Source organism: Myotis brandtii, unplaced genomic scaffold (assembly GCF_000412655.1).
Source record: "Myotis brandtii unplaced genomic scaffold, ASM41265v1 scaffold45, whole genome shotgun sequence".
Lineage (NCBI taxonomy): Eukaryota > Metazoa > Chordata > Mammalia > Chiroptera > Vespertilionidae > Myotis > Myotis brandtii.
The window spans coordinates 3265824-3284015 of NW_005367209.1; the positions used below are offsets into that span (position 1 = coordinate 3265824).

At 42.2% G+C, this 18192-nt stretch overlaps 1 protein-coding gene across 2 annotated transcripts in view; it reads left to right on the forward strand.

Annotated features, from left to right (window-relative positions):
• Nucleotides 1–18192, forward strand: part of HAO1 (hydroxyacid oxidase (glycolate oxidase) 1) — a 72959-nt gene that overhangs the window by 43086 nt on the left and 11681 nt on the right. For both annotated transcript variants that reach the window (XM_005874657.2, XM_005874658.1), the window contains exons 5-7: nucleotides 6833–6924; nucleotides 16430–16588; nucleotides 16704–16773. In XM_005874657.2, coding sequence (XP_005874719.1) covers nucleotides 6833–6924; nucleotides 16430–16588; nucleotides 16704–16773 — 321 coding nt within the window. The remainder of the gene's footprint in view (nucleotides 1–6832; nucleotides 6925–16429; nucleotides 16589–16703; nucleotides 16774–18192) is intronic.

Genomic DNA, 18192 nt, shown 5'->3' on the forward strand with positions numbered 1-18192 from the left:
CAAAACACAGGTTGCAACTACATGGTGGCAGACATCTGAGTATAAATTGGAGGACTGCGTACATCCTCAATGATGGGGTTCATAAAATATTATAGTTCATATATTTTTTTTTGTTTATTTATTTTTATTTTTTTTTTTACGCTCGCCCCCAAGCCTCCCCACGCTCGCCCCCAAGCCTCCCCACGCTCGCCCTGCTCCCCGGGCCGGGCTTGGTTAAATACTGGCTGGTGATTGAGTACATTGAGGACTGGGGGTGTGTGATTAAGTAAGTCAGGTGAGAAGCATCTGGGAGCCCCTAGGTGTCCGCCCTGGGGGTGTTTGCAGAACCAGCTGGGGCAGAGCCTGTGCTCCTGCCCAGGGAGGAAGCTGGCAGCCTGGGCTCCTTGCAGACCCCCATGGCCAGGCCGTCCCCTGCCTCCAGGCTGCTGTGGCTGCCATGACATGGGCACAGCGCCCGCCCTGCCTTACCTGAGCTCAATCCCGGATGGCCGTGACGCCCTTGCCCCATTTTGCTTCCATTAAAAATGTCTGTGTATTTCCAACCCTCAGCAACCGGCTTCCGCCAGCAGAGGCAGCCTTCGCCCTGGGCGAGGTCACCTCTGAGGAGACCAGGGGCCTGTGGCTGCGACAAAGGTGGTTGTGAGCACAGGGGCTGAGGTTGGGGCCACACGAAGGCTCCAGGGTCTTCATGGCCTGGCCGGCCGCCCACGGGACCCCGCTCAGAGGGGAGGGACCCGGGTGCTGAGAAGGCGCCCCTAGGATCGCCCTGGCTCAGCCCTGACTAGCTAAGCTGGCACCGGCCAAGCCCCCGGGGCCACCGCTCAGCCCCCAAACAGGAGCAGATGAGCCGCCCCCAGCGGCTAGTTCATATATTTTTACTTTTTGTTTTTACTTTTGATTTGATGCTTGAGACTCATACACAAAACCAGATAACCAGAGCAAACCACAACAATTCTAAGTATATTTTATATTGTTTGTTAAGGTGATTTATGTATACACCTAATCTTTTTAAATCCTCTTTATTAGACTAAGCAAAATCAGGCACACATTAAAGCTGATCTGTCCGATATGGCAGCCACTTGCCAAATGTGGCTAAGTTAATTAAAGTTAAATAAAAGTAAAGTTCCAGTTCCTCAGTCACACTGCATCATTCCAATTACTTAAGAGCTACATGTGGCTAGTAGCTACTGTGTGGAACTGGGCAGAGCTGGAAAATTGATATCAGAGAAAGTTCTACTGGATAGCACTGTAGTAAGGCTGTATCTTTAGAGCACCATTTTTCAAATGTTCATGTATTGGGGTTCTGGGATACCCTATGGGTGGATAACATTTACAGTATGACAGGATGTTATCCTCATTCAGTCACTTAAAGAATTCATAGTCCAATGGTCCCTTAGTTAATATTCCTTGCCTTGTCCCACATGATTCTCCAAGAAAGAATTTCTACTCTAGGCAAAGACTTGGCAAAAATTAATGTGATGTTCAAAATAGCCCAGGAGGCTATAGTAACTCCCCAACCTTTCTCCCTTAAATGAAAATGGAGGATTTAGCATTATAAGGCATATCAGAAAAGTCAAAACATAAAATACCAAGATAAGTCTATAGAAAAGTTGACTCTAGAGCAGCGGTTCTCAACCTGTGGGTCGCGATCCCTACAGGGGTCGCCTAAGACCATCGGAAAACACATATATAATTACATATTGTTTTTGTGATTAATCACTATGCTTTAATTATGTTCAATTTGTAACAATGAACATACATCCTGCATATCAGATATTTACATTACGATTCATAACAGTAGCAAAATTACAGTTATGAAGTAGCAATGAAAATAATTTTATGGTTGGGGGTCACCACAACATGAGGAACTGTATTAAAGGGTCGCGGCATTAGGAAGGTTGAGAACCACTGTAAAATCAAGAAAAATAAATTTAAAAGTTCCAAATGATAGACTAAAAGAAGCTGAAAATATACCTAATAAAGAAAAGCCTGCCATGAAAAGAAAACCAGAATATAAAAAGAATCTACCAAATATTTTAAAAATATAATTTCTTGAATTAAAAATGAAATTTTGAATTGAATAATAGGGTTAATGACATTTCCCAAAATGTCAGACAGCAACAAGACAAATAGAAACAAAATATGATTAAATGAAGGAGAGGCTTGAAAACCCTTTAAATGTCCAGTGTTCAATTAATTGACAAGGTCTTCAGATAAAAAAGTAAAAGAAGGAGACAGGGAGGAAATTAGTAAAGACAAACTTGCCTGAATGCTAGAGACATAGGCCACTACAATGAAAGAACAAACACTGCTTATTACATCTCGTGAAATTTCAAGGGGGAAATGTGTGTAAAGAGAGAGAAGAAACATAAAACGGGTTCCTTACAGAGGAATGGGAGTCAAACTCGCTTCAATCTGCTTGTCAACAATGGGCACTTGAAGACAAAGGAGTAATGTCTTTAAGAGCCTAAGTAAAAGGATTTTTCAGTGTAGAATATTGGATCTAATCCAATTATTTAGACACAAGAGAAGTCATTTAAGGGACCTGTACATTTAGCTTCTTCTGTTTAGAAAGTTACAAAGGAATGTACTGTAACAAGGGAGACCATAAACCAAATGAATGCATAAACTTGACTACAAGAGATGCAACTCAGAGAGAGTAGGAGCAATCTATAGGATGAGGTGGCAGTAGGCAGAGTAATCAGAACAGGATAGAGTAGGAAGGCCAGAGGGGAGGAGAGGTGTCTTCAGAGGGAAAATAAGGTGCTTTAAGTAGGTTAGAGTAAGTTAAAGGTTTGAAGGACTTGAGGATACTTTAAAGCAGTGGTTTTCAACCTTCCTAATGCCGCGACCTTTTAATACAGTTCCTCATGTTGTGGTGACCCCCAATTTCATTGTTACAAATTGAACATAATTAAAGCATAGTGATTAATCACAAAAACAGTATGTAATTATATATGTGTTTTCCGATGGTCTTAGACGGCCCCTGTGAAAGGGTCGTTCGACCCCCAAAGGTGTCGTGACCCACAGGTTGAGAACTGCTGCTCTAAAGTCTGATGAATCTCAGAGGGAAGATGGGTCAGGGGTAGGGAGAGATTAACCAAAGAAATTATATGCATATATGCATAACCCATGGACACAGACAATAGTTTGGTGAAGGTCTGGGGCTGTGCAGGGTGAAGGGGGTCAATGGGGAGAAATGGGGGACATCTGTAATACTTTCAACAATAAATATTTTTTTTAAGTCTCATGATAAATGGAGAAAAAAGGAAAGGAAGGCAATTAGAAATCTAGGAAAAGAAAGAGCTGTAATAAAACACATATGGTCCAAATATAAAGCAACATTAAAATGTAAAATATGAATTAGTCATTAGGGTTGGGAAAACCATCATCTTTCAATCTTGAAGCTAGGGCCTTTTCCTTATGAGTGACTCAAAAATTGCCAGTAAGATCTCACAAGATGAAATGCATGCTTGGAATAAAACAGCCAAAACAGTCTCCTAGAAACATTAGGTTTCATATTTAATATGAAAAAATGTAGAATATCAATGATTTATCAGTATATAATAAATGCATAATAACTCGGGCTTAAAGGCAAATAGATAACATAGAAAGTAGTTACTAAACACTGATACTTATATATCAGAACACCTTTCATACTATTTCATTGCCTTTTAGGGTTTGTCATAGCATTAAAGGATCTGACAACAGCATTAAAGTTGGATCTGATAAGAGCAACAAGGACATGATGACATGATGTCTTAGTCAGCTTGGCTGCCATAACAAAATGCTACAGACTGGATGGCTTAAACAACAGAAATTTATTTTCTTACAATGTAGGAGGCTGGAATTCTGAGATTAGGGTTCCACCAGGCTTCTTCTCTGGTGCAGGCTATCTCCTTGGGTTCAGAGGCCCCCTTTTCACTGTGTGCTCACATGACCTCTTCTTTGTGGGGACATAGAAGGGTTGGGGAGCAAGTTCTCTGGTTTCTTCTTATAAGGGTACTAATACCATCAAGAGAGCCCCACCTTCATGACTTCATCTAACCTTAAATATTCCCCAAAGACTATCACTTTGGAAGTTAGGGCTGCAACCCAAGGCTTTTGGGGGGATGCACACATTCAGTCCATAAAACATGGGTTTAACATTTTCATATACCTATAACTTTAGAAGAAAAATAATACTAGCATCACTTTAAAATATGGAAATATTTAAAATCTAGTATTCTGTGAAACAGTGTGGAAATGGTGTTTAAGCATAACATTTGAAAACAATCAGAATTCCAGGTTCTCCTGTGAATCTTTCTTATTATTCTTAATCAGGTCTCCCCTTGATCTCCATTGGGAATTAATAAATATGTACAATTTTCTGTACCCATCTGCTTAAGTTCCCAAATTATGACTTTCATTACAACCTTGAGCCAACTATTTTTGTAAACTTGAGAACTAGCATTACTTTCATTATTCTGTTAGCAAATGGTTTGTTATTGGGAACATGCTGAGAATAATAGTTTAAAATATAAAATATAGTTGGTCAGATTATGAAAACTGAAGAGGTATATGGTGTACCCTCAAGCTATAAGTCAATGTTACACTAGATGCAAAATACAGAGAAGTGAGACAAACAGCAAAATATTGGTTAGAAGTGATGCAGAGTGTTTTTCTTAGTGAAGGCCCATAAGACCTGATGGCCTCCCATTTACCTGCTTTTCACTTTTGAGGAAAATTTGGCCTTGACTTCCATCCAAGGTTATGGTCTTGCCCGATTTTCAGTGGTCTATTGTTCGGCAAGACAAATGCTAACTTCCCAGACATGAGCCTTCCTAGCACAGTGGACCACACTATCCAAATCAATGGTTGGTCATCAGTGCATCTTTTGGATTAATTTATTACCAAAAGGGAAATGTGTGGAGGAAAAGGAGCTACGTGCTAAAATTGACAAGCTCAGAGGAGGCCTGCATGATGGGCCTTACAAATTCAGAGACCTAAGGTAACCACATAGGATGGGCTGAAATTAAACTTCCTAACTAAAAGCAAGTCATGGCGGGTAGTCATGTCCTAGGCCAGTATCTTCCTTTACAAAGGTCCATCTTTACTGTAATTGAGCCTGTCTGTTGTCTTTTTTTTTTTTTTAATTCTCACCCAAGGATATTTTCCATTGATTTTTAGAGAGTAGAAGAGAGAGGGAAAACAGAGAGAAATATCAGTGTGAGAGAAACACATCAATTGGTTGCCTGCTGCACACCCCCTGACCAGGGCCCCCGCCGGGAAGGAACCTGCAGCCTAGGTATGTAGTGCCCTTGACCAGAATAGAAACTTGGGACCTTTGGTTTGCAGGTCAAGGGTCTGTCCACTGAGCCAAACTGGCTAGGGCCTGTCTATTGACTTTTTGCATCTATGATAACATATCTTTGTAATGTCAGGGTAATTTGCTTTTTCCAGACCTACCAGAGCAGGAGACCACAGAACCCCTCATTGTTATTGTTATCACTAGAGGCCCAATGCACAAAATTCGTGCAAGAGCAGGCCTTCCTTCCCCCAGCTGCCAGCACTGGCTTCCCTCGCAGCCCCGGCTTAATCCGGAAGGTCTTCCAGAAGGACGTCTAGAAGGATGTTCGGTCTAATTAGCATATTATGCTTTTATTATTATAGATGTTAATTGTTAACTGTTAACTATTCTGTGCCCACCAATATAAAATTATGTGTTTATTTGTTTTACTTTTTATTCAATCCCAGAGATTTGCTCACTTTGCTTTCTCCTTCCTCCCTAATCTACCACAAATGGATTTCATGTAACCCCCTTATGTCATCTCCTTTAATTCTAATGTATAAAATAAGGTGCAAAACTGTAAAAAAAATAAAAAATATGAAATATAAAATATATTTTGGAAGTTGATTTAAGAGAATGTTAATCTCTTTTAAAATTGTATTTTTAGAAATCAATCTATTTTGAAGCATAATTAGAGAAGAAACATAATTTTAATATTAGATTCTTATGTAATTCAATGGGTACAATGCACTTAATTATAGAATTAATAATTATTGAAGTTATAAATTAAAATAAGTATTGAAGTTATAAATTAAAATAAGTATTGAAGTTATAACTTTGTATTAAATAATGTTTTTGAATTAGAATTGTTCATTACCTGCTAAAGTGCTTGCCAATTATATATTCTTTTTTAAATTTTTTTAACTTTTATTGATTTCAGAGAGGAAGGGAAAGGGAGAAAGAGATAGAAACATCAATGATAAGAGAGAATCATTGATTGGCTACCTCCTGCTTGCCCCCTACTGGGGATTGAGCCTGCAACCCGGGCATGTACCCTTGCTGGAATCAAACCCAGGACCCTTCAGTCTGCAGGCTGATGCTCTATCCACTGAGCCAAACAGGCTAGATCTATATATTCTTTTATGCTATCCAAATTGTAGGGGAAAAACGGGGACATATGTAATACTTTCAACAATAAAGATTTAAAAAACACACACAAATTGTAGAGGAGTAATTCTGCTAACTGCTAAATGGTATGATCTTATTAATAATAAAACATACTTAGCAGGAATACTTCCTTATGAGGATAAATAAAATTTAGGTGCATGTCAATTTACAGTCTATTGATAATTTTATTTTATAATTAAATTGTTATGACTGCTAACTTTTTTTGACCAACATAGATCTGCTATTCTAGATCTAACCCTTAGTATGTCTGTGCTACGGGTTCCTAGCAATGTATATATGTGTAAGATCAGGTTCCCTTTGATTTTGATGCTTTGACCTCTAAACCTAAGCCTATTAAGTAGTCTTTTCTTATGATGATTGTCTTGCTCTTTCTAGGAGATGATGCCAGGGAGGCAGTTAAACATGGTTTGGATGGGATCTTGGTGTCGAATCATGGAGCTCGACAACTCGATGGGGTGCCAGCCACTGTGAGTTAGAGCAAATGCTGAGATTTATTTTTGGGTTTCTCATTTCCATCAAAATTTTGATCATCTCTGTGTCTGCCTCCTCACTGTGTATGTTTTTAAACAGTCAAGATAAAATATATGTAAATATAGGAGATCTCAGATTTTAAGTTAGGGGTACATAATTACCTAAATTAGATAATTAGTCCAATATGCTTATTTGCAAACTAAAAAAAGTTAAATTATAAATCATTTTTGGTCAGGGATTACTCTTGTATTCATAGGTATACCGATAGGTATAATATAAATGAAAGTGCAAAAGAAATTATCCTATATAATAAAGAGGTAATATGCAAATTAACATTCATGTCCTCACAAGATGGCTGCCTATGACCAGGCCAGCAAGGGTGTTAGTGAGGGGCGACCAAATGACTGAACAAGCAGGCTTTGTGGGGCAACCAGGACAGCAGGGAGATTAGTGAGAGATGACCAAATGACTGAACAGCAGGCTGCTTGGGGCAACCAGGCCGGCAGGGTGATTAGAAAGGGATGTCCAAACGACTGAACAGCAGGCTGTGTGGGGCAACCAGACCGGCAGGGGGTCCATGAGGGGCAACCAGGTCAGCAGGGGGGGCAGTTAGGAGTGGCTAGGCAGGCAGGGAGGGGGCAGTTGGGGGCGACCAGGCCGGCAGGGGGGGAAGTTAGGGGCGATCAGGCTGGCATGCAGAGGCAGTGAGGGGCTATCAGGCTGGCAGGCAGATAAGCAATTAGGAGCCAGCGGTCCAGGATTGTGAGAGGGATGTCCGACTGCCGGTTTAGGGCCGATCCCCGGGATCAGGCCTAAACCAGCAGTTGAACATCCCCCAAGGTTGTCCTGGATTGGAGAGGGTGCAGGCTGGGCTGAGAGGACACCCCCCCCCCGGTGCACGAATTTCATGTACTGGGCCTCTAGTTATAACATAAAAGTCCAAATAAGAGGAGCTAACAGATAGTTGCAGTATTTGCAAAAGGCTTTGGTGGAGTTTGAGATCATTGGTACAACTATGACAAGAAGTCAGAAGTAGGGAAAGACTGCATTTTCCTGTGGATATAGGGGTTTAAAGCTGTAGAGAAATGGTAGATGGTTGGGAAAGGAGATGAAATCCTATGGCCCAGGTGAGGGGAGGTAGGCTGAAACCCAGATCAATCATAAGAATCTCTAGGGATGGGGAGCAGAGGCACCAGTAATATTTAAAGCTACCCAGGAGATTCCAATGTGCATCTGTGGTTTTTATACACTGTATACTCTGTGCTAGGCAAATTAGAGTCCAAAATGTATACTAATAAAAGGGTAATATGCTAATTAAACCGGGTTGACTGGACATCTCCCGGACGTCCGAATTCCCTCTGGACAAAGCCACGGTGGTGGGGGCCGAGGCAGAGGCGGTTAGGGGCGATCAGGCTGGCAGGGGAGCAAGCAGTTAGAGGCGAGATCAGGCCAGCACAGGGGAGCAAGCAGTTAGGGGTGAGATCAGGCTGGTGCGGGGGAGCAAGTAGTTAGGGGGTGATTAGGCTGCCAGGGGAGGGCAGTTGGAGGCGATTAGCCTGGCAGGGAGGGCAGTTGGGGTCAATGAGACCAGCAAGGGAGGGCAGTTAGGTGGTGATCAGGGTGATCAGGCGGGCTGGCACAGGTGGTTAGGGGCAATCAGGCTGGCAGCAGGCGAGCGGTTAGGAGCCAGAGATCCCGGATTGTGAGGGGGATCCCAGATTGGAGATGGTACAGGCTGGGCTGAGGGACAGCCCCCCGCTGTGCACAAATTTTGTGCACCAGACCTCTAGTCTAGATATAAAAGTAAACCAAATTGGCTGGAAAAGTGTGGTACTGAGTTAAAACTATAAAGGAGAGCAGTTAACCCCAAGATCAATAGAGGCACTGGGGCAGATTTTGAGATCAAGAATTAGGGGCCCAGAAATAGGTAAAAAGTCATGAAGATAGACACATATCCTGGAGTGAATTTCATGGATCCATATCCAGAATGGGGTCAGGAGCTAGAGTGGGTGTGGTATTTAAAAGTAGTTCTCTTCCATGTTGTTCACTTGTGGGAACTCGGCCACAATTCTTTTAGATGAGGCAATGGTTTTCCTGTTGCCTTGCACCTCTGCTCTGTCTCCATGTGGACCCCTGCTTTTAGAGGTGTGAGCCTAAATGTGGAATGGGCTATGTTTGGGCAATTTCAAGTAATCCATTTTGTTTGCAGTGTCTGGTTGGCGTGGACAGGTCAGGGAGGAGGATTTTCTTCCATATGATGAATCATTGGATATACAATAGAAGTGCCTTGATTTAGCAGCAATGAATCTTAGAAATTGGATTTTGGCACGACAGGAGCCAGGAAGATCAGTTAGGTGGCCAAGGGAAGAGAGAAGGGCCCGAATTACGACAGGGCAGAGGGCATCAATTTCCATTCTAAACCTTAGTTTTTCTCATTTGTTAAAGTTTAAACATCATTACATTATTTCTTTCATGACTATACTTCTTTGGCTAATCTCTTCACCTTTTATCCTAAAATCTGATTTATTATAGGCAAAGTAAGCTAAGATTATGTAACAAAACTAAAAAAAATATGTTTACCAAACCATGTGGATGGACTTTCCAGACCACCATCTCTGATCTGGACCACCATATGTATTTTCCCCCTTTTGTCAGAATCATTCAGTCATAGTTGCTATAATGAAAGCCTTTCATTGGGATGACCAGTTGATTCAAACAACTGGAAGTAGAATAGAACAAGTAATTTAGTCAAGTGGTAGTGGGTTATTGTTTTATTGAACTAGCATATTTGATTTAATTAAATCCATAGGCCGTTGTATAGGTCTTAGAGCAGACTAAATGACTAGAAGGGATATTGGGTACACATATCTGTACTCACAGTTTTCCCTCAAACACTAGTGATAGAAACAAACCAAGTCTTTGCACACTGTAGGATTACACTGTCAAGACTTTCTTTTCTTTTAACTTTATTTTTATTGTTGACACTGTTACAGATGCTCCCATTCTCCCCCTGCCCCTTAGCCAACTCCACCCAGCCCCAGCCCTCCACCCCCTTCCCTCTGGCCCTCACCTCACCACTGTCTGTGCCTATGGATTATGCATATATGTCCTTCGGCTAATCTCTTCACCTTTTATCTCTAGTCTCCTCCACTCCCCTCCCCTCTGACAGCTGTCAGTCTGTTCCATGTATCCATGCCTCTGGTTCTATTTTGTTCATCACTTTTATGTTATTATTTATTTATTTAAATTTATTTTTATTGTTGAAAGTATTACAGATGTCCCCTTTTTGTTCCCCATTGACCCCCCTCCACCCCATACTAGCCCCTCCCAGGCCTTCACCAGACTATTGTCTGTGTCCATCGGCTATGCATATATGCATATAAGTTCCCCAGTTGTCCATAGGTATGCATATATGCATGTAAATTCTTTGGTTAATCTCGCCTCACCCCCACCCTGCCCCACCCTCCACCTTGTTTTCAGCTCTTTCTGATTCAGCCTTACTTATCAGGGAGCCGTATTTTTACGTGATTTTAAATGTTGCCTGCAGGTAAATAGAGGCAGAGAGCCTCCTCTGGGCAGGGAGAAAAAGCTGGTCACAGCTCCTGGCTTTTTTGCAGATTTATGCCTCTCTTATGTATGGAGACACTGACTTAGTGTGCGGGCCAAATTAAGTTTGTTTTCTAAAAATAAAATCTAAATCTGCTGAAATCAAATCTAACTAGATTTTAAGGGAAAAAATATCTAAATGGTGTGGTTTCTTTCCCTCTGGCTGAGGGGATATGGAAACTTATCTAAAAGGGCTTTTTGAGCTGTGGCCTCAGAGACTTCTAAGAAAAACAGTGACCCTCCCCTTTGCATGCTGTGCATGAGAGAGGAGTGCTTGCTTGAGTTTTGCCTCATGGAGTGAATTGAAGGCCCATGATGGTGAGAGAAATATGAGAAAGGATTCGTTTACAGGAAGATGTTTTTCCCTCCGTATGTGGGTTTTGAGGTAAGTGGCAAAAGGCTTAGAGGAGGCTGTGGTGTAAGACTTTTCAGTAGATACACAGAAGGACTTGCTGTCCTGCAGATTATGTGACATCATAAGTCAGAGCTAAAGAGGCAGAGTGACGTCATGGGGGGAAGCACCGAAATAGGAGTCTAGAGTCATAGTTTCAAGTCCTTGTCTTGACTTTTCTCAGGGGTGTGACCTGAGAAAACTTTTTTTTGCTTAAACTTTTCAGCTTGAGCTTCTTCAGCGTTTTGTGTTGATTGCGAAAAGGAAGCAGCTGGACTATATGATTTCTACATTTCTATAAATCACCAAGTTCCCTTGGATGGGAAATTCTTATCACTAAGAATCTTACTTCATTCAGCTTAATATCACACTATTGAGAACCCCTGCCAGACCTCTGCTATACCCAAAAGGCATTAAAAATTAAGCTGATATCAAGGTCCTTACCTGCAAGGTAATAATGTGACCACATCTGATCTTGAAGTAATTAGAGAACAATATGACAGAATCAAATCAATTTCCAAAATCTATAGTACCGAACATCGCAAATTGGGGTTTAAAGTTAGATTCTCTCGAGCCATTGAACCATAGCAGCAATATTTCTTTTCAATTTTTGTTTTGATGCTAACGGGACCCAAATTTAAACTTATGAATATGCCATTCTTTTCTAGTGAAAATTTTAAACTGCAGAAGATTTTCTTAAAATAAGTATTTGGGTTGTTAAGTCAAGTGTTTCTTGATTCCTTGGGCTCTTCTATGAGATCTAAAATATTTTATTTTCCTTTTAAAAGAGATTCATGCAATTCTATCTTTGAGAAACACTTGATGTATTAGTTAGCTTTTGCTGTGTAACTTACTGGCCAAAATTCAATAGCCATTTACTTATGTCACAATTTTGTGAGTTGGCAATTCAATCTGAGATCGTCTGGGACAGTGGTTCTCAACCTTCTGGCCCTTTAAATACAGTTCCTCATGTTGTGACCCAACCATAAAATTATTTTCGTTGCTACTTCATAAGTGTAATGTTGCTACTGTTATGAATCGTAATGTAAATATCTGATATGCAGGATGGTCTTAGGCGACCCCTGTGAAAGGGTCGTTCGACCGCCAAAGGGGTCGCGACCCACAAGTTGAGAACCACTGGTCTGGGAGGTTGTTCTGGTGTTGGCTGGGCTCACTCCTATGCATCTGTGGTCAGCTGCTGGGTCTACTTGGACAGGCTGGTGTAGGCTGACATCAGCAGGAACAGCTTTTAATTGTCTAACATCTAGCACATTAGCTGAGCCGGTTCTCAGGAGGTGGCAGACTTCTGAGAGTAAGTGCAAGCACGCAAGGCCTCTTGGGACCTAGGCTTAGAACAGACATATTGTCGATTCTCTCCTATTCTGTTGGTCACAAAGGCTAGTTTAAACTCAAGGGGTGAGGAAATAGACTCTTCTGGTCATATTTCTCCCCTGTGATGGGAGGAGCTGAAATGTCACATTGCAAGGAAACGAAGACATTTTTGCAATTGCAAGTAAGCAGGGCTTGCCTATGTGGGCCAATGATTTTCTAAGTGGGCTTAATAGAAACTCCCCAGGGATGCCTGGCACAGTGTGATGGGCAAGCCAGAGAGTCAGGGAAGAATTTGGGGGCAGTGGCCTGGACTCCTTTGTTTTTCAACTCTGGTTTTGCTTGCTTTTGTTTATGTTCAATTGCTTCGGTTTGAAACCTTTAAAGGGTTTCGACCCTAAAATGTCAGAAATTAGGGCTATAATAATGGAGGCAACAGGAAGGGAGAAAGGCGAGAGCTCCCTGTGAGTGGAAGTTCTGGAGGACCAGGAGCATCCTTGGGAGAGTGTGGCTTGAGTGGGAACGGCAAAGAGGTGTCCCTGTCCTTTGGATCCATGTGGGATTCTTCTTGCATCTCTGAGATTTTCTTTTCAGACTCTTTAAGCCACCCGGCATAGTGACTTGAATATACCAGGTCCTCAATAAAGTATTTGATAAGTCGATGAATGGATGGGTAAGTGAGCAATAGTACATTGGCATTTACCATATTTTTTTCTGTATATTAAACCCACTGGAGTTAAGGCCACAACTAGTTGTCTAAAGAATCACTAAGGAAAGAAAAGCTGAAATGAATGGTCTCTTAGATGTGTAGCAAGCTGAAAAGAAGGAAACATAACAGAGTCATAAAATAGTGGATTTGTCTACGATATTTATTTATTTAATCTCCCCTGATCAGAATTATTCTCTGAAATACTCAGTAAAATTGCAATAAAGGGGAAAAAAGGGAGGAGGAGGATAGAAATCCTCAGCAAACGAATAGAACAGACTTGTCCACAGACACATGCAACACCAATCTGGGTTCCTTTTTATAACCCAGGATTCACATTTAAATTATCCGTAACAGTTTCCTTTTAGGCCAGGCCGGGCATTGGAAATAACCTAAAGAGACTTGAGTTGCGTGACTTTGAAAATGTGTATTGAACCCGAGCTAGCTAATATTATTCGTTGGTTCTGGTTTCAAATGGGGAAATATGCTTAATTATAGCTTGCATCATCCCTTGGAAATTGTAGCATTTCTATGTTGATGTAACTTGCCTGACTGTAAAAGGAGGACTATGTATAGGTAAAGGGGCATATGTAAATGGATCCAAAGCATGTTTGGCAAGGCAGAGAAGCCAAAAGGGAAAAGAGGAAAATCACAGTACTTGCCAAACATTTAGGGGCTGCACGCCAAATGTTGCCTTCACTTCCTCCAAATCTGTTGCCGGGTTTGGTCTTCAGCCTTTTACATAAAACTCTTTTTAAGTTTTGCCTCTAAAATTTTAGGGGTGAAGTGGGAAAAACTTCTGAGTGATTTCAGCACAATTATTTTGAGAAAAAACTGCACTTGAATGCATGGTAGCTTTTTCAGCATGCATTTTAAATAGGGATTGGATTTAACTTTAGATTTAAATATGTTGGTATGGATGTGAATAATTTCTATAGATTTTGACCTGCAGGTCACCTTGGGAATTGTTTTCATTCCCAAGTGCAAAGATGTAGATCAAAGTAGCTGACAGTGTCAGCTATTAGCTATGAACTATATAGGCGATTAGCCAACTATATTCACTATTGGCACGTGATGCTATACAACAAGATTCCAAATTCAGTGTTTTAAACCAACAGTAATTTATTCCCATGAAACTCTGTGTGAACTGCAGGTCTGCTGATATGGACTGGGTACTGGTTAGGTGTCTGTGCTCCCAGTTTCAGGTCCAGTTGAGTTTGGCTGGGCTAGCTCTGCTTCCTGAATATTTATCCTGGGGCCTAAGGGGGAAGGAGTGACCAGGGGATTCTCCTCTCATGGCAAATGGCACAGGTGCAAGAGAAAGTTGAGACCCACGAGGGTGTTTAAGGCCTATGCCCAGAAATGACACTCTCCACCTTACATGCTATTTGTCAAAGAAGGTTGCAAGCCCAAGGCCAACATCAAGGACTGGGCAAGTGCACTGAATTAGTTTTTTCTTTTTAGTGGGAAATTGCAAAGTTGCCTTGAAAAATAAGTGGGTTCAGAGTGGTGTGAAAGATCGGGAACAATGATATAATTTATCAGATCAACCTCTATGAGGATCTTGTGTTCTCTAGTGATGATATAAGCTCATTATCAATTGCCAATCAAGATGAGGACCTTCAAGGTGCATGTGGTCATATCCCTTTAAAAGCAAGAAAGATATTTTCACCCAAGCCAATTAGCTCAGTGGATAAAGCGTCTGCCTACGAACTGAAGGATCCCAGATTTGATTCCCATCAAGGGCACATACCTCGGTTGCAGGCTCAATCCCAGGCCCTGGTCGGGGCGCATGTGGGAGGCAACCAATCGATGTGTTTCTGCCACATCAATGCTTCTCTCTCTGTCTCTCCTTCTCCCTTCTACTCTTTCTAAAAATCAATGGAAAAATATCCTAGGGTGAGAATTAAATACACACACACACACACATATACACATATATCTATCTTCTATATATATAAAAGGCTAATATGCAAAGTGTCCCCTAGGGAGTTCGACCGGGAGAACGGGAGTTTGATCTCTCACTATAACATGCGCTGACCACCAGGGGGTGGCGCAGAACATGGTAGGCGATCAGCGGCAGCAGGGCGCTGAGGGAGCGAGGGAAGGAGGAGGGGGGAGGAGGGGAGGTGGGGGGAACCACGTGGTGGCAGTGTGCGGGTGGCGAGGGGAGGAGGAGATTGGGAGGTGGGGAGGTGGAGAACCTGATGGGCCCTGATTGCAGGCCAGGCCTAGGGACCCTACCTGTGCACAAATTTCGTGCACTGGGCCTCTAGTATATGTAAAAGCCTAAGCAATGGAACAACCAAACGACCAAAAGACTGATCACTATGACACACACTGACCACCAGGGGGCAGACGCTCAATGCAGGAGCTGCCCCCTGGTGGTCAGTGCGCTCCCACAGCGGGAGTGCTGCTCAGCTGACCGCCAGGTGTCAGACGCCAGGCTCACGGCTGGCAAGCACAGCTGCGATGGCACAAGCCTCTCCCACCTCCATGACAGCACTACTGAGCAGCAGCAGCAGTACAGCGGGGCCAGGATTGCCTGGCCCGGGCTCGGGGTCCTCCCTAGCTGCCTGCCACTTCGTGCACTACTGCATCCCTTGGGGGATGTAGGACTGCCGGTTTCTGACATCCCCTGAGGGATCCTGGATTGAAGGGTGCAGGCCGGGCTGAGGGATTTGTGCACTGGGCCTCTAATATATATATATAATTTATTTATTTACTTATTTATTTTTTATGAACTGGGAGGTCACAGTTTGATGCCCAGTCGGGGCACATACCAGAGTTGTGGGGCTCAGGCCCCAGTGTGGGGTGTGCAGGAGGGTGGGGGTGGGAGCGGCTGTTCAGTGGTTCTCTCTCATCATTGATGTTTCTATATCTCTCTCCCTTTCCCTTCCTCTCTGAAATCAATAAAAATATATTTTAAAATAATAATAAAATAAAATTAGGTTTATATTTTTAAAAATCATGATTTTTGGCCCTGAACAAGTTGCTCAGTTGGTTAGAGCATCATTCCAATACTCCAACGTTTTGGGTTTGATCCCCAGTCAGGGCACATACAAGAATATACTGATGCATGCATAAATAGGTGGAAGAGCAAAAATTGAATTCTCTCTCTCTCCCTTCTTTTCTCTCTATAAAAATCAATACAAAAATAAAATAAAATCATGATCTTTGAATTTGAATATCAGGAACAGAAAAAATATTGTGGTTTCTGAAAGAAAAGAAGCCACCCAATTCCAAATATAGTTTGTTGTTGTTGTGTTTTTGTTGTTGTTGTTTATTTGTTTTAGTTACTAGCATTTGCACCACTTTTATTTCAGGGGGACTTTACTGTTGATTCCAAATCTACTTAGCTTCTTTTACTCTGAGCCCTAGTCAGATGGTCAGTGGGCTGTGGGTGTTGAGTGGGGTAACAGTGCATCATGCAGAGTATTGTCTCATAATTGACCTCTTCTTTCCACAGATTGATGCTCTGCCCGAAATCGTGGAGGCCGTTGAAGGGAAGGTGGAAGTCTTCCTGGACGGGGGTGTCCGGAAAGGCACTGATGTTCTGAAAGCTCTGGCCCTGGGAGCCAAGGCTGTGTTTGTGGGGAGACCAATCATTTGGGGTTTGGCTTCCCAGGTAATTGGAGGACAAATAAATAAATACATAAAACAGGATAACTCAACAGTGAAATAAGTACATGAAACAAGCCAGAATGACTTACCCAAAAGATCTGTATCTCTTCCTTGTTTAGGGAGAGAAAGGTGTTCAAGATGTCCTTGAGATACTAAAGGAAGAATTCCAGTTGGCCATGGCTCTGAGTGGTAAGATTTGTATTTGCAATTTACAACCTTTTTTTTTTTTATAAGTATCTTTTTATTGATTTCAGAGAGAAAGGGAGGGGGAGAGAGAGATAGAAACATCAATGATGAGAGAGAATCATTGATTGGCTGCCTCCTGCACATCCCACATTGGGGATCGAGCCCGCAACCCGGGCATGTGTCCTGACCGGAAATTGAACTGTGACCTCCTGGTTCATAGGTCAACACTCAATCACTGAGCTACACTGGTTGGGCTACAACTTTCTTTTCTTCCAGTGGTCATTAAGGCAAGGCTCCTTGGTGGGGAGAAGTGAATTTGAGGGGTAAGGAGATGGAATTATTTTGGGCTGTAATTAAATTTAAGTCAGCTCCATATTTATAGCTCTAGTGCCGAGCACCATCTGAACGAAGGAACTCTGCAGAGTGCACAGTCTGTAACACTCACTTAGCCTCTATCTTTGAGAGTCTTTTCGGGATATTTGGGTAATGATGAGTACGTTCAGGGTAAATGCTACATCATACTCTTCCTCACTTCATAGCACATGAACAATAAATCTAACTGGTGAGGCAACACCTGTACTTGGATGTCTAAGTGGCATCTCAGACTCTACCTGTTCAAAACTAAACTGCTAACTTTTCCTATTAAAACTTGCTTCACCTGCAGACTCTTCGATCTCAGTTCGAATTATCACCATTGTTTCAGGTACTCAGATGAAAAATCTCAAGTCATTCTTGACTTTTCTTTTGCCTCACACCCCTACACCTGCAGAGGCTCCATCTGAAAAATGTAATCAGAATCTGACCTCACCTACCACCTCCACTGCCATCACTCTGGCCAGAGCCATCATCATCTCTCTTCACCGTGGATATTCCGATAGTCTCTCTGTGTATCCTTCCCATCATTTCTCTCCCCTTGCGACTTACATGTCTGTTTGTCTATCCTTGCCTACATCTTCCTCCCAGCCCATTCTGATCACAGTAGTCAGATTACTTCAAATCATGTCACTCTTCTCAACAGAATGCCCACCTGTTCTGGGTTTATTCAGAGTAAAGGCCAATGGTGTATAAGGCCCTATGCGGTTTGACCTCTCTCACCTCTCTGACCTCAACTCCTGCTACTGTCACCATTGCTTATTCTGCCCAGGGTTCGTTTATCTCCCGGCTGTTCCTTGGCTATGCCAGACATGTTTCAGCCTTAGGGCTCTTCCCCCAGATATTTACATGGTTGATTCCTTCACACACTTCAAGTCACACTTACACTGCACTTTCTCAAAGGACCCCATCCTGACCACCCTATTTAAAATGGCAACTTGCTCTCTGCCCACCCACTCAGCTTCGTTTTCTTTCCCTATCATTCTTTCATTATTTTATCATAGCACCTATCACCTTCTATAGATCATCTATCTTATGATTTATTTTTTA